This window comes from Typopeltis vanoorti, chromosome 23 (genome assembly GCF_054136105.1).
Source record: "Typopeltis vanoorti isolate ZY-2024b chromosome 23, IOZ_Tvanoo_1.0, whole genome shotgun sequence".
Lineage (NCBI taxonomy): Eukaryota > Metazoa > Arthropoda > Arachnida > Uropygi > Thelyphonidae > Typopeltis > Typopeltis vanoorti.
Genome location: NC_143571.1, coordinates 3,864,324 through 3,890,131, shown reverse-complemented (window position 1 = coordinate 3,890,131; position 25,808 = coordinate 3,864,324). Strand labels below are relative to the sequence as shown.

The window sequence follows — 25,808 nt, the reverse complement described above, 5'->3', positions numbered from 1 at the left end:
TGTGAGAATGTAATCGCATAGTTGTGTGGGCATGATGTTTAGGGCCTCCCTCGATGAGTCTAAGGACTCCTGGAGTCGCCCGAAATAATAATAATAATAATAATTTTTTAATTTATACTTTTCAAACTTTTTAAGACTATCATTTGGACTACTATTTCAAAACTTTGATTTTTTTTTTTTTTTTTTTTTAACCTAGATGGCACCATATTAGGACTTTAGTCTTGTGTTGCACGCTGCAATCACTTTTACTAGCCCCACTGTTACACCGGATTGTGGTTGTCTTGCCTTTGTAACAAACTTTGTGTTGTGTGCTCTGAAGATGCTGGATATAATACCAGCAAAATATTAGCTTTTAAGTTAAATAGTTATTTTCTTAACCATCTGTGTTCTTATTATACCGTGAAACCTATTACAATAGATAACTAAAGAAATTAAATTCTCTCCTAGATGAAGTCATCAGTTTAGATAGAAACACAATTGAAAGACTTAAAACTCATTTTGCAAGACCTCCTAGATTTTATGGTCTTCCTAAAATACATAAGATTGACTTTCCTCTTCGTCCAATAGTAGATTGTACTGATTCTCCTACTTACCCTATAGCCAAATATCTAGCTAAATTATTGAAATTTCACATAGGCAACTGTAATTCCTTTCTAAAAAACTCCTCAGATTTCTTAGAAAAATTAAAAAATGTCTCATTGCAACCTATAGATCTTATGGTGAGCTTTGATATAGAATCTTTATATACAAATGTACCTCTCAAGGAGATTTTAAAATTACTTGCTGCCATCTTATCAGAAGACATTATAAAACTATTCGATTTCGTAATACACTCTGGATATTTCTTATGTCAAAACAAATTTTATAGCCAAGTAGAAGGAACAGCCAATGGAAGTCCTCTCTCTCTCCTGCTTTAGCCAACTTTTATTTAGAACATCTAGAAAAAGTCCTCTTCTCATCTATTTTCCCTCAACCATCCTTTTGGATAAGATATACAGATCACATCTTTACTATATGGCCTCACAACAAAGACTCCTTACCTTCTTTTTTAAACAGTATCAATTCCTTACATCATTGTATAAAGTTTACTATGGAAATGGAAAAAAACAACCAGTTATCATTTTTAGACATTCTCCTCATCCGGTCACCTTCAAATACTCTTACAACTACAGTTTACAGGAAACCAACGTTCACAGGTCGGTATATTCTTAAAGATAGGAATTAAAGTATATTCATAAAATAGGAATCATAAAATGTCTAATCAGAAGAGCCAAAACTAATTGTTCTACTTCTAATTTTCTACAGAAAGAACTTTCTACTATCCAGCAACACGTGAAACCCAATGGCTTTTCCGAAAAGAGTACACAATATCTTCTCGATTCTTATAATCCACCACTAAACAACAAAGATTCAATATGTCGAGTTCCAATTCCATACATCTCCGGGATTTCAGAACCTATCTCAAGAATTCTGAAGAAATATGAGTTAACAGCTACGTATTCAGCTATTAACAAATTATCTTCCCATTTTCCTTCTCCTAAAGACAAACGCTCAACTATGTCTCTTCTTGGAGTTTATCAAATTCCCTGAAACTGTGATCTCTCCTATTTTGGACAAACTGGATGCTCTCTTGAAAAAAGAATCCAAGAACATAAATCCTCCATTCATCACAACGAACCTGAAAAATCTGGATTGTCTCAGCACGGGATTGAAACTAACCACAACATCCTTTGGTCAAAAACTCGCCTCTTACATAGATCCCGCTATAAATTTGAACATTTATTCAAAGAAAGCGTAGAGGCCTTACTCCATCATCCTAACCTGAATTGGAATGACTGTATATCTGTATCAAATGGGAAAGTCTAATCAGGATAACTCATTAATTCATATTAATTTTATGTTATTTAATATTATTAATTAATATCTTTATTTCAATCATGTCTCTGCTTAAAAATATCCCCTTTAATATCTGTGTGATATGACATCACGCAGTTTGTTCTATTTTTAAATGATCTATTGTTAGTATTCCACCTTGTATTTTTTAAAACTGTTCTTATAGTGCCACTGAAGTGCAATTTTCAGACCGAAATATTTGGCTAATTAAATATCTTTCTTGTGTTAATGTGCTTATATTATTCAGTTCAAATTAACACATCCCAATAATTCACTGACACAGAAGAAAACTTTATACACTTTCAGATAAGTACAAAAAAAGTTGACTCCATGCAGATTCCTGCAACACATTCCCTATCAAATTTAGCAAGGTGCCACGAACAAGGAAAAAAGTCAATCCCACTTACCCCATGGTATGGCTTCTTTCTGATAGGTCTCTGGCAAGGCAAGTATTGCTGCCTTATAAGCATATCATTCCTAGTTGGAGGAAATGTCAATTAGACCTCTTAGATTAGATTGGAGTCTAAGTGGTAGATAACTTTCATCACCTGGTGAAATACCACCTGCTTGACAGAAGAGGATAGTGGCTACTGCCTTGTTTCATCTCCTGAGCAGGATCTCTGGTTTCTCTCCTCACCCTTCTTTCAAACATGCAGTGAAGTGATGGTCTTGCTGTGAACACTGTAACTAATTAACTATGGAGTTGGCACCTCATCCATTCAAGGATACAGCCATAAAAAAAAAGTTTCTCCAAACTTGCTACTAGATATTACACAGGACTGAATCTTCTGGAAATACATACTTCAGAAGGCTTCCTAATCAGCTAGCAAATATTTCTACTGCTTACTCTGCCAGGCTGTGCCTGAACGGAGCTACACACATACCAGATTGTAAGGAGGCACTGTTGAAGCCATGCTTGGATTGTAGTCTGATGATCCTGATCCCTGTCCATAAGTTCTTCACCACAACTGCATGTCTTAGCTCTATAGATTTTCCTGAAATTTCACTACTATAAAAGTTTTCATAACAAATTATAGCATCACTGCAGTTGAAATAAAATCTTCCACAAAACACCAACAAAAAATTTTAAAAAGTATAAAAAATCAACAAAAAATTTAAAAAAAAAAGAAACCCAACAAAAATACACTCAAAAATCCATGCAAAAAAATAACAATTCCACATAACTTGAACACCATCAAGTCTCAATACTAGTGTTGGATTCTAATTATGTAGAAAATAGAATAAATGTTGTTTGATTCAGAATCCAACATGACTTTCCGTCACAAGAACTATATTTGTAAATATTATTTGATGTAAATAACATAAATTATAATTGATATCATATAACTACATTAATTATGTCAAATATTTAATTGCTTAATCAAAGAAATGTTTTAAGGTAAATAGATTCTGTATTAAATATTATTAAGCTGTTTTATTTATTATTTTGTCAATATTGTAAGAACTTATATTTGTAATTTAACTACGCACTTATTGAAATGCAAATATTCTATTTATTCTTTTTTGTGAAAGTTTAACGTTATGTAATAACTGAATGTAGTTATATAACCTAATGTAACATTCGTGAGAATGTTTACGTCTATCGGTTGTCATAGAGACACGTGGAAATAAACGAGCGCGTGTGAAGGGAGCGTTTGTGGAGGAGAAGAGAAAATAGATACATAGTAGTAAGTAGGGAGTCGGAATGGAACTTTGGAACTATAAGGTAGCAAGGAAGTAAACTAAAGAAGTAGAAGTAATTAAAAGATTCCTAAGGATAGGAGTTGAGTAGATATTTTTTTATATAAGTGAATCTTATAGTTGGCTGAAAGCAAAACCAGCCGTAGTAATAAAAAGAAATTATTGCCGTAATCGGATAATTAGAGAACTGGACATTCAAAGAAGAATACTGAAAAAATCCAGTCAGTCTACAATTACGACTTATTTCTGTACTACCATGAAAGGGAATTGTACGGAGTTAAACTAGTTGATGAATGATAAATAAGAATAATTAATGTACCTTATAGTTGTTATCTGGATTTTTGAAGTGCGATTAGTAATGTTTTAGTTATTTAGTGTTTCGCAAGTGTGATAAATACAATTTGAAAGTGCTCACAAAATATTGGAAGTACTGAAGATTATTTCTGGTAAGGACAGTCATATTAGTTTATTTCAGTGTATGCAGATTTAAGTATTAGTTCCGTTGCGCCTGTTTCTAACATTAACTGTAGCTTACCATCGAGGCTGAGAGTTGAAAATATAGACATTGAAGTGATATCTCCTGTGGTTAGTGCCTGTTATGAGTTAATCGTAGAGTGTAGCTGAGAGATACATGGAAACTGAATAAATAAGAAATTTTATTGTAATAATTTGAGTAAAGAAACTTTGTGATTCTGAAACTGTGAATTTGTTTGAGAAAGTTTGAAAGATTGGATTAATATGAATGACTTGACTTAATGTGCTAACTTGACTGGTTTGTCATATTTAGAAGTGGAATTTATGTATTTGTCAAATAATCATATATTAAATATTTTGTTTGTTAATTTAAATATTGTGTTTGCCTGAATTTCTTTTTACTGCACCGTTCACAAAAACTCGAATCTAGCGGGAATCCCAGAAAGAAAGAAAATAAATACCATCGGCCTGATTGAATGAAAATACTGCTAACTAATTTTGAATTAAACTTACTAATTCATATAGACTTATCTAAGGATAGAGTGGCGCAGTATAATAGAAATTTCTCTACCCTTAGATCAGTGATTAATTTGCAATTAGTTTTCCTTTATTTTATGAAAGTGACTTTTAACAAGATGGCGGATTCGAACGTCAAGAGGACACGTCACGACAAATGGTGCAGTCGACAGGATGTGATTTAATTGATAGAAAGTAATTTAACAGCTGTAAATTAACAGATTTAATTTAACTTGGTAATAATAATTGTGAATTGCTCCCTGAAAATTTAGAAAGTAAAATTGAATAGATCACAATGAACTGGTTGTAATCAGAAATCAGGCAAAGATAAAGTTTTTTTTGTGAAATTAAAGGATTATATTATTTGAATTGATACTCCAATTTTCACAATGGCTGTTACTTCCAATTCAGAGATGGAAAACAGTGAATTTTTTAGAAGTATGAATCCCCAACAAGTAATTCCCCAATTTTCAGGAGAAGACTCTGATTATGTATTATCTTTTTTTACTTATGTTGAGAAACTCAGAGAAACAGCAGGTTGGACAGACTTTCAATTGTTGGTATTACTTAGAAACAAACTAATTGGTAAAGCTAAGACATATTTTTTTTCATCTCCTGTACTTAAGGAAACATTTGAATACAAGAAATTTAAGTAAGTCTTGCTATCTCAATTTTGTAAACGGAGGAGTGTTGGACCAAATTTGTGGAAGCTACAGAGGATTGTACAAAAGGACAAAGAATGTGTTGGTGACTTCTACAATCGGTTACTAACTCTCTCTGAAAGTTTAAATGTATCCAATGAAGACAAACCTCATTTGGATTGGGCAGTTTATCAACAATTTAGACAAGGTGTCAGACAAGAACTGAGGGAGACAGCCTATAAGAAGAAGATAACCTCACTAGAGGAATGTCTTGTAGCTGTCAAGGAAAAGGAACAGATGATTGGAGACCTTTGCCTTTCATCCAATATTGGCCATGTAAACATAGTAGAAACAACTGATTGTTCCATAGGAGTAAATAAATCCTCAAAAGAGAACAGAAAGAAAGAAGATGAAAGGAAAATCATTAGAGAGAATCCTATTGATCAAAACTGTATGTCCGACACAAAAGAACAAACCAACAAGAAATTATTTAAGGAAGTAAAAGACATTATTCACCAGGAAGTAGAAAAATTGCAACAGCCAATGAAGAATAAATTAGATGAAGTAATAAAAAAATTGACAGAAATGACTGTAGGATTTCAAGAAAATTTCAATCCCACAGCAGAACATATTAGTAAAGTTGTCAAACTGGAGGTTGAGAAGCAAAATAAACCAATATTGGCTAAATTGGATAGAGTAGTGGAAGCCCTGGAGAATGTTCGACAGCAAATTCCCATTGATCCTCAACCTCAGACAAGGAGAAAATTTCTCAGAGATGATGGAGATCCTCCTAAATGTTTTAATTGCAACAAGATTGGTCACATCGCTAGGAATTGCTACTTTAATAAAAGAAACTACTCTAACAGCAGAAGAAACTCTAATTTTGGACATATTTCTCACAGAACATATAATAAAGCTCAAAATTTCCCTAGATCAAGAGAATTAATGATGAAGGTTACAGGATGTGTCAAAGGTCATAATTGTAACATTCTATTTGACACAGGTTGTAATGCCTCAATCATCAGTAAGCATTATTTCCTAAAGTTAAGAGATAAATTATGGAAAGATGTCACCAATTTAAGGAGACCTGTAAGAATTTCCACTCTTTCTAATTCGAGATCTACAGCATATGAAAAAGTTCGTGCACAAATTTATATACCTGGCATCAACCTCTGTGTATATCAAGATCTACTGATAGTCCCTTTCTCTCCTAGCTTAAATGCTCACATAATATTAGGAACAAATTTTATGGAGAAGCATCACTTCTCCTGTGACTTTTCCACAGGTCAAATATCCATATTGAATAGAAGAATATGTGTTAAAAGAAACAATAACTCTGAGTGCACAGGAACAAGGCAACTAACAAGAAGATTTTGTGTGCCTAATCAAGAAGAACAACCTGATAAGATGCAATCATCTATAGACAAACAAGCTGTGAAAAATACTGATTTAAGCGCTACTATACTTGATCAGCCTGTTATTCAACTTGACACTGACTTGACATCAAATCTTCAAGTATCTGATTCTGAGCAAGAAATTTGTACTGAGAATCAATTACCAGCTGAGATTAATTTTACTGAGGTATCAGCTTTGCATATCAGAACTAAGAATATGAGAAGAGGAGACAATTATAAGGACTTAAATAATTACAGAAGGAAAACCAGAAGAATCAATCACCAAAGTAGAAGATATACTACAGTCAAATGTAATGACAGTAAGAATCTAAGTAAAGACCGAGAAGTTGTAGAAGATAGTACATGCGTTATAGAAAACACAGGACAGAGTTTCATCCAAACAAGGTATAACCTAAGACCAAAAAAAAAAAAAAAGAGTAGTAGAAATCTGATTCCACCACCTAAAGGTTTAGAGTGAAAAATTTTTCTTTAAGGAAAAATTTTTCAAAGGAAGAGTAAGCCTTTGTTGGATTCTAATTATGTAGAAAATAGAATAAATGTTGTTTGATTCAGAATCCAACATGACTTTCCGTCACAAGAACTATATTTGTAAATATTATTTGATGTAAATAACATAAATTGTAATTGATATCATATAACTACCTTAATTATGTCAAATATTTAATTGCTTAATCAAAGAAATGTTTTAATGGTAAATAGATTCTGTATTAAATATTATTAAGCTGTTTTATTTATTATTTTGTCAATATTGTAAGAACTTATATTTGTAATTTAACTACGCATTTATTGGAATGCAAATATTCTATTTATTCTTTTTTGTGAAAGTTTAACGTTATGTAATAACTGAATGTAGTTATATAACCTAATGTAACATTCGCGAGAATGTTTACGTCTATCGGTTGTCATAGAGACGCGTGGAAATAAACGAGCGCGTGTGAAGGGAGCGTTTGTGGAGGAGAAGAGAAAATAGATACATAGTAGTAAGTAGGGAGTCGGAATGGAACTTTGGAACTATAAGGTAGCAAGGAAGTAAACTAAAGAAGTAGAAGTAATTAAAAGATTCCTAAGGATAGGAGTTGAGTAGATATTTTTTTATATAAGTGAATCTTATAGTTGGCTGAAAGCAAAACCAGCCGTAGTAATAAAAAGAAATTATTGCCGTAATCGGATAATTAGAGAACTGGACATTCAAAGAAGAATACTGAAAAAATCCAGTCAGTCTACAATTACGACTTATTTCTGTACTACCATGAAAGGGAATTGTACGGAGTTAAACTAGTTGATGAATGATAAATAAGAATAATTAATGTACCTTATAGTTGTTATCTGGATTTTTGAAGTGCGATTAGTAATGTTTTAGTTATTTAGTGTTTCGCAAGTGTGATAAATACAATTTGAAAGTGTGCTCACAAAATATTGGAAGTACTGAAGATTATTTCTGGTAAGGACAGTCATATTAGTTTATTTCAGTGTATGCAGATTTAAGTATTAGTTCCGTTGCGCTGTTTCTAACATTAATTGTAGCATACCATCGAGGCTGAGAGTTGAAAATATAGTTACATTGAAATAATATCTGCCGTTGTTAGTGCCTGCTATGAGTTAATCATAGAGTGTAGCTGAGAGATACATGAAAACTGATTAAATAAGAAATTTTATTGAAATAAATTGAGTAAAGAAACTTTGTGATTCTGAAACTGTGAAATTGTATTGAAAGTTTGGAAGATTGATTTATTGTGAATGACTTGACCTGATGTACTAGCTTGACAGTTGTCATATTTAAAAGTGGAATACATGTATTTTGTTATATAACCATATATTAAATGTTTTGTTTGTTAATTTAAATATTGTGTTTGCCTGAATTTCTTTTTACTGCACCGTTCACAAAAACTCGAATCTAGCAGGAATCCCAGAAAGAAAGAAAATAAATACCATCGGTCTGATTGAATGAAAAGACTGCTAACTAATTTTGAATTAAACTTACTAATTCATATAGACTTATCTAAGGATAGAGTGGCGCAGTATAATAGAAATTTCTCTACCCTTAGATCAGTGATTAATTTGCAATTAGTTTTCCTTTATTTTATGAAAGTGACTTTTAGCAAGATGGCGGATTCGAACGTCAAGAGAACACGTCACGACACTAGCATCAATGACATGTAGCACCACTTATATCCAAAACTTGACCTGGTATTCATCACTAGACCTCAACTGGCACCCTGTACAAATGCAGCTCACCTGCAATTGTGACTTTACATCAAACATGTTGCCCTCTGTAAGAAAGGCAGAATATATGCTTTTGTGAGGTGTTATATGTATACAATGCCAAAAGTTATCAGACATGAAATTCCCTTCATATGATATACTATGCCTCACTTTGTTCTCCTAATTCTGATGACAATACTAATCTTTTGATTACTCATAAATAACTGGAAGGTTGATCACATAAAGTCTAATTACCCAAAAGTGAGATAATCTTCCTTACAGATTTCAATGTCCATAATTCACACTGGCTCACTTTTCTTACATCAAAGACGAAGCTGGAAGAGAAGTGGAATTGTCTGCCATCAGTAGTAATCTAACACAAATTGTTCAATCTATCAGAATATAAACCAAACCAAATACACTGCTAATGTTAGCTCTCCACTTGGCAACTTTGACAATGACCTTGTCTTGCTTTTTTTTTTTTTTTTTTTTTTTTTTTTTTTTTTTTTAATATCAGATCATTATTTGACCATCCAATCTCAGCCTCATATTCTATGGTGCTAAGTATTATCAACTGGTATGATCACTGTGATTTTGTATACCTCTGTTCCACAGGTTCGTTACTGTTTCAGCTCACCTGATCTAAGTATTTGCTCTGGCCAAATAATTAAAATTATTTGACGAAATGAGTGCCTTTAGTCCCCACCTCAAAATCCCAGTCCCTTATTCAAGCCCTGGTTCTTCAACAGATGTGCTGTAGCTGTCTATGACAAAAATTCAACATACCTTCAATGGCTCGAGTAAAAAACTCTAGCTTCTCACTCCATTTAAACTATTTAACTCAAAGCAAATGTAATAAAATCAACAAATCAAGCAGAATTTATAAGGACCAAATGCACTAGGCTTCTCTCTGCTGAAATGGTAGTCGAGCTTTCTAACTGCTGGGATGATATATTCTGCCCATCTGTGTTTTCACTTCTCTCTCTCTCTCACACACACACACCCCAGTAATACACAGTAACACAGCCATATAAATTGCCCATTTGACAATACTTATGCTCCATAAGAACTGAATGTGTTCAGCAATCTTATAACTTCATTTGATCTTGATCCACAGGTGTTCTTGTTTGGCAAATGTATTTTAGCCCCACTAAATACTAGACTGTAGTGCTTTCTACAATTCATCTAAATATTTCTTTCACAGTGGTTAATGATGCTATACAACAGGAGTGTTCAACCCGTCAATCGCGATCAACTGGTTGCTCGCGGAGCGATTTTTGGTCGATCTCTTGTGTATTCCTCTTTACTTACAAATTTAATTAAAACTGAAAACATAATTTATTCATCACTATTTTGTATTAATTTGTATTTTTAATTCACTTTAAGCGTATTGCTATTGTTTATTTATTTTTCGTTAAAATTGTCAAATCAGTAATTTTCTTATAAGTGGGGATAAATGAATTAATTTGGATCAGTGGAAGTCAAAGAGCGAGCCGAGCGAATACAATTATAAGCAAAGTGTAAAAACTCGATTGTAGCTTAAATATTAAATATTCCAAAGCACATTACATCGATGAAGCTAACTGTATATACTGCTTTAATAAGAATATGTTAGAGTGTTAAAAACAAAGGCAATGTTTTCGTCGCCGAAGCTGTACATGGTGGCATTAGAAAGATTGTTATTGAAACTTATGTATGAGAAAGGCTTGCAGGCTCTAAGTGTAAACATCTCCGAAGTCAGTCAAAAAGAGTTCAAACAACTTTCCGATGACCAGCAACTTACAATCAAAAGAAAGCGGAGGAGAGCAAAAGGCGTGCCGAACTTGAAACTTAAGATGAAAGACTCATACCGATTCTTTGGGGAATGCCAAACTTCATGTGAGGTCTCAGAGGAGGCCTAATAAAAAGGGACTGAAGCAATCAGAAGGGGTCTCGGTTCCATAATTGCTGTCAGAGAGGAGGCCGCCCAGTCCAGAGTCGCAGTCAGAGAGACTGCCCGGATCCACGTTGCTGGAGAGAAGAGTTTCCCGCTTCCAGAAAGGAGCTTCTCGGTTTGAGAGGTAGCTAGAGAGAGAGGCTACTTCTAGGACGCAGACAAGGTTTCAAATTGCTGAAAGGAAGAGTTCCAATTGCCAGAGAAATGTTTCCAGGCAAGGTTAATGTCAGACATTCACCAGTATGTTGAGTTTTCATTACAATTTGATGAATCAAACGACTTCACTGTTATTCACATGGTATTTCAAGATTATTCAAGTAAAGAAGAACTTTTGAAAATTATACCATTATTGGGAAGGACTAGGGGAGAAGATATTTTTTCAGCATTTGATGAATTTGTGAAACAACACAAACTTCCGCTTTTTAAACTTGTGTCTATTACTACTGATGGTGCTCCTGCAATGATAGGTAATAAATCAGGCTTCATTTCATTATGCAAAAACGATGACAAATATTCAGATTTTTTAACGTACCACTGTATTATTCATCAACAAGTACTGTGTAGTAAAAGATTAAACACAAAAGATGTTTTGGAATGGCAGCAGTTATTTAAATTACAGGCAAATGATAGGGAACTTCTGTTGTACAATAATGTTCGCTGGCTCTGCAGAAGTCAATTTTTAGAAAGATTTCTTGTATTAATTAACGATATAAAAATTTTTCTTGATGAAAAAGGAGATATTTATTCACAATTGAGTGATAAAAGATGGTTGTTACACTTATCATTTTTAGTAGATTTCTGTACGAAATTAAGCAATTTAAATTTAGAGTTATAAGGTAGAGATAAAAATTTAATTGACATGTCAAGTTCAATAAAAACTTTCCAACAATACGTTTATTAAAGAAAAATATAAATGACTGCGAATTTAGACATCTCCCATATTTATTAAAATTTTTTGAACAAAATCAAGAAATGCTTCGCTATGGTTTAAAAGAATTTATTCGTGAAATAGAATTAGTTGAGGAAGAAATAAATTCAAGATTTAAAGATTTTAATAAAACTGAAATGATTGTATCTTTTATCAGTAATCCATTTCAAGAAAACTTGAACATCACAGAAATTTCAAATAAAATTAGTGGGCTGTTTGATATAAACCAAGCTGAAGTAGAACCTGACATAATAAACATTCAGAATAGTTTACATTTAAAATCAATAAACAATGAAGTCATTTGGAAGTATGCACATGAAAAATTCCCAATATTGTTGTGTATCAGATCGACATACAATTCACTTTTTCAAATACGACAGTCATAAAAAATCGGTCCAAACAATGCCAAATTTCACATTAACTTTTTTTTTTTTTTTTTTTTTTTTTTAAATCAACCAGCATTTCCTGTAACTTGTGAGTTTGTAATCAATCTGTTGTTTTTTCTAACTTTGGTTTTCCAAAATTGAGAAATAAATATTTTATTCCAATATATTTGTTTTTTTTTTGTTGTATTAAAATAATTAAAAGGGATAAATTTTTAAATACACAAATAAAGTTTTTAGATGTGTATTTTTTTTTTAGTAATTTATTTGTGTGTAATCAGATATCAGGTTGGGGGAACGTGATCTACATAAGAGAGTAGATTGCAGAATAACTTATAAGAGAGTAGATCGCCGAATAACTTTTTATAGAAAAGTAGCTCGCATAGTAAAAAAGGTTGAACACCACTGCTATACAACATAACTGATATAAATAATACATTGCAGTCATCTAACATATCTCCATCTGCATTAGTGACGTAAACCTCTGCTATTCTTCAACCTTTTTTTTTTTTTTTTTTTTTTTGTGGTGATTAATTTACAAAAATAGCTGAAAAGAAAAATTAATCTTACCATGGTTATATCTGGATCTGGCAAATCACTCTCACCTATGACATATGCTAGTACAACCATAGTAAGTCCAAAAGCCATTAGGCAGACAGTAAACACCAACAGAGGTGGTTGACTAATAGCAAATCCTCTCAGACTCTGAACAGGATTCAAACCCATCTTGCTCATCTAAAAAAGTTAAGCAGTAATAGATCACCTATTTATATTAAAATACTTCATTATATCATCATATATAAATATTTTTTCCACTTAAAAATGTAAGCTATTTTTATTGCATCATCTTGTTATATTTGAATTACAGTACATCATGCAATTAATGAAGAAATGCAAGTCATCTCTGGAATTAAGTAAAAATATATAAAAACAAGGATATACAGAGAATGAAAGAGATGCAGAGTTCATTTCATAGAGTAGTCTTGCTGATATCTAATAACTTATTTGTCTCTGCTCTTCTTTATGCCTATCCCCAAACTTCCTCCTTAAAACCACATGTGCAGGATCACCTAAAAATAAAGTTAAAACCCTTTGGTATCAATAACTTCTGCTTAGAGGACTGTGGCAAATCACTTTACACCAAAACCAGTACTGTATAAAAAGAAAACAAAAGAATTTTGAAAACTTTAGAGATCAGAAGCCTTTGAGATGGTATCTCCCACCCCAGTCAAAACTTAAGTAGAACTACCACTCATTCTGTATTGGATCTTTATTCTTTCATGCACAGCTTGTGTCTGTCAAACAAAATGAAAGTCCATATAAATAAATAAATAAATAATAATAAAGGGGTAGGGGTGAGTCTACCATTAAACCATTAACCCAATGCACTTCTATCAGTGGAAACTATAGTGGATATACTTCTAGTTGGCTAACATGGCTGGTAAAGCATGGCGTGTTGGGGCAATCAACAAATATGTGGATATTTACTGATTATAAGAGAAACAAGAGATACAGAAAACTAACTCCTGTAGTGCAATCCCCCATTCTTTTTCTCAGAGAAAAGTTATAAAACCTGTCAAGCTAAATCCCACCGTGGGCATGGATGTTTGTGATTGTCTTTGGAAATACCAGTGGTGATCGGCAGTAGATGGCGTTGGTGTGGTTGCGGTCAGTTGGTGATTGAATGGTGGAGACGGAGTTGTAGAGCATGTGCCCTCCCTCGATGAGTCCTTGGACTCCCTGGAGGTGTCAAATAAATAATGATAATAATAATTACAGCTATTATAGCCTGTTTTTGAAAGTTTATTTTTCACTTGGTTAGAGTATAATAAATTTAGTTTAATCCTTTATCCAAGTGTGAGCAAACAAAGTTTGCGCCTGAAAGTATCTTCAGGACTGGGGTAAGGTGGTACAACAACCAGGGCAACTCGTTGCAAAGGTGGAGCAAGCTACCAACTCTCCTGTCTCAGTATCTCCTATAATGCAAAACACATCTCCTTGCGGATATGTCTAATGTTATGCATTAAGGGAAGGGCCACTACCCAGACTAGTTTCGACCTTTATTGAGGTCACTTCAGTGGGAGCCAGGCCCAAGCTGAGATACCAGGCAGAAGCATTTGCAGGTCATCTCTACCTATAGGAGTTGCCAAATGGTGTGCCACCCTTTCTTAATAAAATACTCTGGATTTAGAGATAGATGTTGAAAGTTTATTTTTCACTTGGTTAGAGTATAATAAATTTAGTTTAATCCTTTATCCAAGTGTGAGCAAACAAAGTTTGTGGCTGAAAGTATCTTCAGGACTGGGGGACCTGCAAATACTTCTGCCTGGTATCTCAGCTTGGGCCTGGCTCCCACTGAAGAGACCTCAATAAAGGTCGAAACTAGTCTGGGTAGTGGCCCTTCCCTTAATGCATAACATTAGACATATCCGCAAGGAGATGTGTTTTGCATTATAGGAGATACTGAGACAGGAGTGTTGGTATCTTGCTCCACCTTTGCAACGAGTTGCCCTGGTGTTGTACTACCTTAACCCAGTCCTGAAGATACTTTCAGGTGCAAACTTTGTTTGCTCACACTTGGATAAAGGTTAAACTAAATTTATTATAGCCTGTTTTTGTTTAGGAGTGTCCCTTATTTTAAATACATTGGCTATTATTACTCAAAAAAGGGGGTATATATATTTTAGGGAATTATGGGTGAGTGTAGAAGGCAATTATAGCAGAATAAAAAGAGGTGGAAAAATTTTGTACATACCTTGTTTTGATACTAGGATGTCTTCCAATTTCATGATCCTGCTGAAGGTTGTTTATAATGAGGGTGTGTGTGTGTGTTTTGACGTGGGAAAAATAAATTTGGAAACCCGGGTTTTGTATTAATAATATATATATAAATATATATATATATATTATTGTGTTTAAGGGCGCATTTTTGGGGGGGGGGGAGAAGGAGAAGGGTTCACTTATGGGGAAACTGGGGCAGGGGAGAGCATTAATGGGGTGCAGACCATTTTGGTTGACTGGAGCTCTCCCTTGCCCCAGTTTCTCCATAAGTAAACCCTTCCCCTTCTCTCCCCCCCCTCAAATGCACCCATAAACACAATATACACAATGTATTTATATATATATTATTAATACAAAACCCGGGTTTTCAAATTTATTTTTCACGCATCAAAACACCCACACCCGTGCTCCCCCCCCCTCTTTATAAACAACCTTTAGTAGGATCATGAAATTGGAAGACATCCTAGTATCAAAACAAGGTATGTACAAAATTTTTCCACCTCTTTTATTCTGCTATAATTGCCTTCTACACAATCAGGAAGAGGTAAGCACTCAAAACATCGACATCCAAGTCCAAATGCTGTATTTGAGTCAAGTTCTTGTAACAGCTTCAATACATCTAACTCATCTACGTTTATTCTCTCTCATCCAATTTACCCCAGCATCCAGAGGGGTAATGAATCTGTCTGAAATATCTACCTTACTAAAGTGATCACATAACTCACCATCATCATGTGTTGTCTTCGTACAGGAGGTTGACTATGGCCGTAAGGATAATGTGGTGAAGACTATCTCTTCCAAATTGTTGGAAGTATTCATGGCTGCAGATCTGCATTCATGGGATTAGTTTGCCTGTTCTGAGGAACAAAAAACTCAAGTTTCCAGTTATAAAAATCCTCTACCTCCATATGAGAACGGTTAACTCACCTTTAATTGAAAGAGACTAGATATAGGTTCCTCATGTCATGGACGGGGAAATCAAACCCAGGTCTTTCCAACCAAAGTGTTTCATCTATACTGATTGAGCTATGGAAGCTGCTGATCACATAACTATCTTGTGTGTATCTAACACCAGAAATGCTCAAATTCAAAAGATCTGGTTGGAAAGTTAAATTCTAAATGACTGGAGAATAGTACTCATAAGATCCATCTATAAATGTAGAAATGTGAGAATTGCAGAGGAATTACACTTACTTGGTCTGTTTCAAGTAACATTAAAGCAAGTATATACTTCAATTATGCAGAAAATTTGTTGAAGAGTAACTTATATAATAACAAACTAGATTCAGATCAAACAGGTGTCAGAATCATATTTTGAGACAAATAATCAAGAATAATGGAAATATAACAACACGTATCTGTACTAGTCAGCGCAGTTCGCCTATTGACTGTGCGCTTCGTAGCCATATGCCTAGGGAAGGAGTGTCCTAGGTTCGATTCTCGTCGGTGATGTGAGGAGCTCAAGGATCTTCCTCAGCCATAGCCAAGTTAGCTGGTCTTGGGAGTGGACAGTAGGGTTTTTTCATCCCACAAAGCAGGCAAAACCAGCCTTGAGAACGCAACACTACAGGACATAGGATACACCAGGGCGTAGGGCTATCCACCTTATCCTGTGAACAGTTTGAGGTCCGATGATTAATAAACTCTTGACACTGCAAGGTAAAAGAGGGTATAAAGAAGATGAGATGAGTATCTGCACTAAAGTTTTGTTGATCTAAAAAAGGAATACAAAGTGCTAAGAGAAAGCTATTGAAAATGTAATTATACAGTATACACAAGACACTAATACTGTGCAACATGTCGCCTATACTTTACTGAAAGTTAGCAGTTAGAACTGATGGTACAGAAAAAGGGTTATTTACCATCTACATGGATCACATTACAAAAGGAGGGTGACAATATTAAACCTGACATCAAAATCAGGAGATATTTAATTTAGCTTTTTACCTTATGCAGACATCATCAAATTCTTGATGTGCATCCTCCAAGAGTGGAGAGGATACTATGATACCACTACAGAAAAAGTTGACATTATTACTAACTTCTTAACAAAAATTTTCCTCCAAATTATTCTGTTATCCATCATATCTGAAACATAAGATGTCAATAATGGCATATCTTATATTTCAATCTTCTAAGGCACTTCTAACTGCATCAATCCACCTAGATATTGGTCTTCTCTAGAAATTTTACCATTCTGGCAAACACCTGTTGACCATACCACCTAAGATCAGCTCTACTAACACATTCCTGAATGTTAACAATGTCAAGTTCTTTCCTAATACCCACATTTTTAATATAATATTGCCATTGATGCCATCTGTCACTCCTCTAATCTTTCACTCTCACATCTGTAGTGTCAGGTCTTTGATCAAGTGTTGCATTTCAAACCCAGTTCTCAGATCCATAAGTTAAAATTGGTTTGAACACTGTTTTGTATACAGCTAATGTACTGTTTTGACTCATTTGTTTTATGCCATATAAATTTATTCAGGTTTCTCCTTTTCCAGCATACAAATTTTGCTTACTCTGTTGCCCATGTTTTTCCACATTAATGTTATCTTCATTAAATATTGTGTTAATGAGGGTTTATTCCAAAATAAATACAGCATTCTTAACTGAACAGTTGCTATAACATATTGCTTAAAAAAAAAAAAAAAACGAATGAAAATGGGAATATCAACTGCATTCTCAATGGAGAATCCATGCAACTAAAATATTTCAGATTGAAGATGAGAAGGAAGAGCCAGCCGAATAAATTTATATGAAATTTATAATGATTTTTTTTTTCTTTTGTTGCTTAAGGATCAAAGCTAGATAATAAGGAGAAGACTCCCACATACCCTTTTAAGGAATGTGGAGACCCAATCTACTGTGAACTGCAAGAATATTTTTGAGATCATCTCAAAAATATGGCACCATAAAATTTTTAGTATCGAGAGCACACAAGATTTGTTCTTCTGAAGAATCTCTAAAACAAGAATTGGAAACAGCCTTAGTAAATGGATATAATCCAATAATAACTCAAAAAATAATTAACCACTCTCCTGTGAATCAACCCAGACAAGAAGCCCACAGGACTCCTATACCATATATTAAAGACATCTCTGAACATGTGGCTAAAATTTTGAAAAAATATCAACTCATTGCTACCTATAAACCCATCAACCAAATTCACAACTTGCTACCTTCTCCAAAAGACAAAACTCTCACTAACTACCTGGTGTATACGAAGTACCATGTTCGTGTGGCTTGTTTTTACTATAAAAATAAGGACAATCTATAAATAAACATATCTGAACATCAAGACAAAACATCTGTCTTATCAAACCTCACAAATCTGATCTTGCACAACATGGAATTGAAAACACTAACCACAGGATTCAATGGCAAAATGCTAAGCTACTATATAGATCCATATATAAACATGACTGTTTATATAAAGAAAGTGCTGAAGCCTTACTTCACAGACCTAATCTTAATCAGAACAACTGTCTCACTATTCCAAAAGTTTAGGAAATTGTTATTCTCAATTGTATTAAATAAATGTATCTGTTATATTTTAATTTAATTAATTTTAATTTCAGTCCATTAGGTCTAATCCATGAATGTGACTGTATACATAAAGGGATTCCAATTTAAGCATACATACTTATGTTTTTGAATTCTTCAATAATTGTACTGATGATGTCTTATGATATGAAAACAAAATATTTACATAATAAAAAAGCTATTTACTGAGGCATACATGTTATTCTATAGTTATGGATACTCCACAGGTTTCACTATATAAGAAAGGTAATTTATTATTATATCACACCTCCAGGGAGTCCGAAGACTCATCGAGGGAGGGCACTTACTCTACAACTGTCAACTCTACAGCTTATTCCATGAGCTACAACCAACTACAACATCGCCATCTACCGCCCATCACCACCACTAGTGTTTCCACAGACAATCACAAACATCCAGACCCACAGCGGGATTCGAACCTGCAGCCTTCTGGCTGGAGAGCAGATACGCTAACCACTCGGTTAGGGAATATGTAGCAGATACGTTATAGGTTAGTGTCAGGTAAGATTTACGTGAGCATATAGATTCTAAGAAACAGGTTCCTGGTTGCTAATAATTTCTACAGCTGTGATAGAGCTTCTCTCTGCACTAAGCAGGTGACAGAACACAATTTCTTTAAAGCATCTCCATAGCACAAATGGAAGAACGACGGTATGTTGCACCCCTTCAATTTGAAAAGGCCTCATTTCAATTCTTATCATAATGGAAGGAATCTTTATATGGGATTTTTTGAATTGAAGGTGAGTTAGCTGATCTTACACAGGGGCGATAGGTTTTTTTTTTTCTCCCAGAAGCTCAGATTTTTTATCCCGCATACAGACAAATCAGTCTTCTTCAGAACACATGAATTTACAGAAAAAAAATATCAGTGGTGGTGGGCAGTAGATGCCGATGGTGCAGATGATGATGATGATGATGGTAGTAGTGGTTCGGTATAGTTGGTGGATGAAAGGGTGGAGATGGAGAGCTGTAGAGTAAGTGTCCTCGCTTGACAAGTCTTTGGATTCCTTGGAGGTGTCATTAAATAATATCTAAGAACAATTAAGAAAAATTATGGAAGGAAAATTTAGAGAAGAACAAGCTGGGTATAGGCCAAGTAGGTGTCAGGATCATATTTTTACTTTACAACAAACAGTTCAGAAATCATGGGAATTTAACAAGAATTCGTAGTTAAGTTTTGTAGATCTTGAGAAAGCATATGCAAAGTGCCAAGAATTACAATTATATGATGTAAATGGAACATTGTATTGAGCAGTACAGTATATTTGAGTTGCAAGTCAACAGTTAGAATTGAAAGAGGTATAAGAAGATGGTTTAATGTCAAATTGAGTTTGATACAAGGATGCACAGAACCTCCACTGTTATTCATCATATACAAGGGTGGCTGTAAAGTTCTCGGCCTCAACCATAGATGACAACACTATTAGCAAGATTTCTATTTTACAAAGTTGGTACATCTGTCATAAGCATCCATGTGAAACTGCAAGTCATTCTATCAAATAATTTGTTTTATACAGCTGTCTGAAGCAAAAGTGTTGTCTGTATCCCTTGAAATGGATAAAATTGAGTATTGTGCAGTTACAAAATTCTTTGTAAAAGAAAGTTTAACGCCAAAAGAAATTCATTCGAAGTTCATAAAAGTTTATGGGCATTCTTCTTCGTTTTCGACAATTAAGAAATGGGCTGTCGAGTTTAAACATGGCCATACCAGTCTAGAAGATGATTCACATGAAGGATGTTCAAAAAGTGTAAGAACACCAGAAATCATTGATGAAGTGCACGATATGGTATTGGATGACCAGCGAGTCAAAGTGTGTGAAATTACTGAGACTATAGGCATTTCAAAAGAACGTGTAGGATATATTTTGCATGAAGAATTGCAAATGACAAAGCTTTGCGCAAGATGGATGCCTGGTTGCTCACAGCAGATCAAAAACGCATTCGCATGAAAATCTCTGAACAGTACTTGGGGCATTTTAACAAGAATAAAACTGATTTTGTACGTTGATTTATTACTATGGATGAGACTTGGATTCACCATTACACACTAGAATCCAAACAGCAGTCAAAAACAGTGGACAGAAGCTGGTTGTTCACAGCCAAAGAAGGCAAAGTCGGTTCCATCAGCAGGAAAGGTCATGGCATCGGTGTTTTGGGATGCTAAGGCATTTTGTTTATTAATTATCTTGAAAAGGGTAAATCAATAACCAGGGAATATTATTCCAATCTTTTAACCAGACTAGACGAAAAAATTTGTGAGAAAAGACCTGGTTTCAGAAGATAAAAAAAAATCATTTTTCATCAGCACAATGCACCTGCCCACAAAGGTGTTTTGGCAATGGGAAAATTAAGGGATCTGCACTATGAATTGTTGGAACATCCACCCTATTTCCCAGTTTTCTACGTCTGACTTCTATCTCTTCCCAAAACTATAACTCTTGCTTGCAGGTCAGAGTTTTTCTTCAAATCAAGAGGTGATTGCAGCTGTAGAGGGGTATTTTTCAGATCTTACTGAGAACCACTACAGGGATGGGATAATGTCACTGGAACATCGTTGGAATAAATGTATTAGTCTTAAGGGAGATTATCTTGAAAAATAAAAATAATTTTGAAATTATAAATTTGTTTTTTTTTTAACTGTTAGGCTGAGAACTTTTCAGACCACCCTCATATATAAATCACATTATAAAGGAAAGTGGCACTTAACCTAATATCAGAAATGGAAATATTAATCTCAGTTCTTTACTTTATGGTATGCTCCAAATAAATCCAGTACAAGGCTGCAGGGTTCCTTGATTAGACTGAATAACTGCTGTAATCAATTAGGTATGTAAATTTTTAGGGGGCACATAGCAAAAGTGGCTAAATCAGCTCATCAGATCACTTGGTTACTGAAGAATACTTTGACAAGCAGAGACAAGCAGGTGATTGTTCCTCTTTATCGAGCCTTGATAAGACCCGTCTTGACTACTGTGCTCATATCTGGGTGCCAGGATTTCTTGGTGATGGAGAGAAGGTGGAGAGGATCCAGAGGTGAGTGGCCAAGATGATAGCTGGTCTATGGAATGAACCTTACTAGAACAGGTTGAAGATCTGTGGGTTACAGAAATTGGTTGATAGGTAACTGGAAAAGGAGTGATATGATTGAGACATTCAAATTACTGAGAGGTTTTTACAAGATTAATTTAGAGAATATTTTTCAGAGCAGGTCTGGTGGTGGAAGAATGAGGGGCCATCCATGGAAACTGAGTAAGAGTGCAGTTAGCAAGGGTGTTAGAGCTAGGTTTTTTACTTGGAGAGTGGTGAATGAGTGGAATAAGCTGCAAGAGTCTGTTGTGGGCCATGACTGTGAATGAGTTCTAAGCAAAGTATGATAGATACTGTGCAAATGCTGAATAGTTCTTGACATGATGTTTTGGGCCTCCCTTGATGAGTCTAAGGACTCCTTGGTGTTGCCCAAAATAATAATAATAAAAATCATCAATAAAAATAGGCAGAAACACTGAAAATATCCACTGCAACCTGAATGGAGAATCTATACAAGGAAAACATTTCAGCTATTTAGGTATAGTTTTTAGCGAAGATGGCAAATTAAATATGGAAATAGAAAGTCGGTATGGTGGGAAGTCGAAATTAAAGGGAATAAGAGAGAAATTAGTCAAAACACTAAAATAGCTCTATACAAGTCAGTGTTTAAACCAGTTTTCACTTATAGATCTGAGAACTGAGTTCAAAATAAAACACCTGATCAAAGACTAGAGACCACAGATATGAAAGTTCCAAAAAAAAATTAATATAGTGATAACATCAATGATAGAACAATATTAAAAATGAGAATATTAGAAACCTGACAGCATTCAAGAGTGTATGAGCAGGGCTAATCTAAGGTGGCATGATCACTTAAATTGAATAGGAGATGAAAGGTTAGCAATACAAATGTTTTTTTTTTTTGCCAGGATGTCAAGAAAAAGAACTAGAGGAAGACAGTTAGGTGGACTGATACAATAAGAAATGCCTTAGAAGACTAACATTTAAGATGTAATGGTATTGAAGTTCTGACAGTTAATTTAGAGGAAAAATGTCAATAAGAAGTTGGTAATTAGGTAAACTTTTCATGTAAAACTATCATAATATCCTGTACACAGCTTGATGGTGACAACTATCCAAACACCTAATAGAAGTATATAAGACAGTCTTTAAACCTGTTGATTGAATTTTAATAGTATAGATGCAAACACAGATTAATAAGAAAATAACTATTTATTGACTTAATTGCTAATACAGTAGAACTCGGTTATAATGAATTCCACGGGACCACATATATTTGTTCGTAATAACCGTTATTCGTTATATCCAAGGTCATAATTTGAGTGAATTAAAAATGTTTTCAGATTTTTCTCAGCATAGGTATATTGGGTAACATAAATACATATGTGCATACATACATATAAAGAACAAAAATTTATTTTTAAAACTTCATATTTTTACATAAAAAATCATCAAGCATGCTCTGCTTTGCACAAGATGCATATTTCATACATTTGAAATTGTTCCTTATACCACTAAGATGCTTGAATGTGTTGTCTGAACTTATAGATCGCGATTCCATAAATCTTGTTAAAATGTGTAAAGCACTTTCTGCTTCACACCAGGTAACGATTCTCTCATCATTGCTATTTTCTTCCTTGGAGTCACTACTATTATCTTCTTCTGGTGTATGAGAGATTTGTTTTAAGATGTCAGCGTCTGTCGGTATACCCGAAGTTGCAACGCCATTATCAATGCCTATAAAATTATCAATCTCTGCGCACGTTTCAAAATTGTTCAAGTTTCGCACTTTTAACCACACTGATAACCAGGACCGGCCTTCTCTGTAAAGGGACCCGGGTGAAAGAAACCTTTTGGGGCCCTAAAATATTTTTCAAAGGTAAAAATTAAAGGATTCAAAATAAACGTATTGTAAAACCTCTTACTTGCAAATGATTTTGGCACAGGAAAACAAAAAAAAAAAAACACATTCGAAATATAACAGGTTAACATAATGTTTACTGAACACAAAACACGAATATAATAGAGAAACACAGAGATATTATTATTACCGGAGGCCCTAAAATCCTGTCGATGAAATCCCTTTAGTTATAAGCAAAATTAGAAGAAGAAAAAAAATAAAATAAAAAATACGTTTCTGCAAACATGTACCGACTGTGCCCACTCAATCTTGGGGTCCGGGTGCATTGCACCTACTGCCCCCCGAGATGGCCGGCCCTGCTGATAACGGTAAGTTATCCTCTTCATCTTCTTCAGATTCGCACTTGTATTCCACAAGACCGGCTTTCTTAAAACAGTTTTGTATCGTAGACGATGACATCAAATTCCAAGCATCACTCATTAAACGTATTGCGTGAAGTACACTGCTCTTCGAGTCATAAGCATAAGCATTTTCCGCAGATTTTTCTCTGCTTCTATCAGTTCTCAGACTAACAGACACGAAAATGGGATTTAAAACATCTAATTACGCCTTGATCAAGTGGTTGCAAGACAGATGTCACATTCGGTGGCAAAAAACAAGTTTTATGTTTGTTAAATTAGCCACTACAGGATGGGCAGGACAGTTATCTATCAATAACAAAATTTTCCGGTTTTCACTGTGAAGATTTTTATCCCACTTGCTAATTTCGTTTTCGAAAATTGAAGATGTCATCCAGGCCTTCATATTCACTGTATAATCAATGGGAAGTTTCTTTATGTTTTTAAAGCATCTACGCTTTACCGATTTTCCAATTACAAGAAGCTTTCTTTTATCGCCACCGGTCATGTTCGCACAAACTAAAACTGTGAGTCTATTTTTGATAAGTTTTCCGCCAATGCACTTTTCGTTTTTAAATTTAAAAGTTTTATCAGGCGTTAAATTGTTACACCTGATATCTTAAGAATGTAGAATTCTCAGCTATCATGGTGTAACATGAAGAATAAATAAATTAAAAACCCTGCAAAAAAGATAATAGATGAATTATTTAAAAGAAAAAGAAATATTCTTGCATCCAATAAAATATATAAAATATAAAGGTGTTTGTTAAACTAACTAACAAAAAAGAAAGAATATATTAATGTTGTAATATGGTATAAATGAGAAAATTTAACTAAATAAGACAGAAAAGGATTAGTCATAAAAGATGGTATGTGAGAGGCTAGAGATTAAAATATTAAGTAAATTCATAGAGAAAATTTGAAAGGGGATTAAGTTAGAGGCTAGCACAAGAAAAACAACAGAAAATCGCTTAGGGTCAATTCCCAGATTGAGAAATCGTTACGGGCTCGCCGATCAAATGACGTTTGGCAGAAAAACACCACCCTAATTGGTCAGTAAAGTCAAGTCAAAAAGGGGGGGGGGCGGAGAAAAGAAGTTAGAGAAGGTGCCGTTAGGAGAGAGGGTATAAAAGGGTTAGAACTTCCCCCCCCCAAAGAGGAGACTCTTTTTGGCTCTGTTCCAGGAGAGTTCTTCGCGAACTCTTTCGTATGGATTTCACGGTGTTTTCCTGAGTGGAGTGGCGAGATAGGGGTTATATCTCCGTCACCACAACACGGAAACGAAAGTGAGCGGGATTTCGATTCCGTACTTCCATGTAAGAAGTGAGGAATGCCATATAGTCAAAGAAAAGAAAGCATATTCTTTGTGTTTCAACTACGAGAAAGAGAAAGAAGTAAAGAAATTGATGTCCACGTCGCGAGTTGTACAGCCGTTATATAGATGATTCAAAGTGTGTCCTAAGTTACGAGAGGTTAAGACCGCATAAGCATAGTTCAATTCCAAAAGGAACGTAGGAGAAACAGATTATCGGAGAGGTTATACCAAGATAGTTCGATCAGAAAAAAGTAGAGGCCATATGGAAAATTCAAGAAAGAAAGGTACTGTAAAATATATCTCATGTTAACTAAGATTCGTCTGTATTAGTTATCATTATTCTAATACTGAACTGTTGAAGTGACCAAGAAAACAATACTAGGACTTTAGTATATGACAGAATATAATGAAAGTAAGCTTACTAATGTTAATATTATGAGTAATTAAGTGTCCTGAGAATTTGCATGTCTAATATATTGTATAAGAAAGTTTAAATGTCATAGTTATGTGTCAGTGCAGTAAATGGTTTAGTTAATCTACTTAAGTTTGGATAGTTAAATAGTGTGAATTAATCTTATATGTCCGTGTCAAATGAATTTATGTGTTGAATGTGTATGGCGGCATGATCGTAATACCCATTATAGGATCATAGCTTAATTATTTATGATAAGCTAATGTCAGTTTGTATATATTTAGTATAGCATTGAATTGAGTAATAACTAATATTTGAATTGTACCATGTT

The 25,808-nt window shown here is 34.3% G+C and overlaps 1 protein-coding gene across 2 annotated transcripts in view; it reads right to left on the bottom strand.

The window, feature by feature from the left end:
• The window catches only part of LOC150093579 (transmembrane protein 248-like), a 104,674-nt gene that overhangs the window by 54,097 nt on the left and 24,769 nt on the right, over positions 1–25,808 (bottom strand). For both annotated transcript variants that reach the window (XM_090413008.1, XM_090413007.1), the window contains exon 2: positions 12,660–12,824. In XM_090413008.1, coding sequence (XP_090269134.1) covers positions 12,660–12,824 — 165 coding nt within the window. The remainder of the gene's footprint in view (positions 1–12,659; positions 12,825–25,808) is intronic.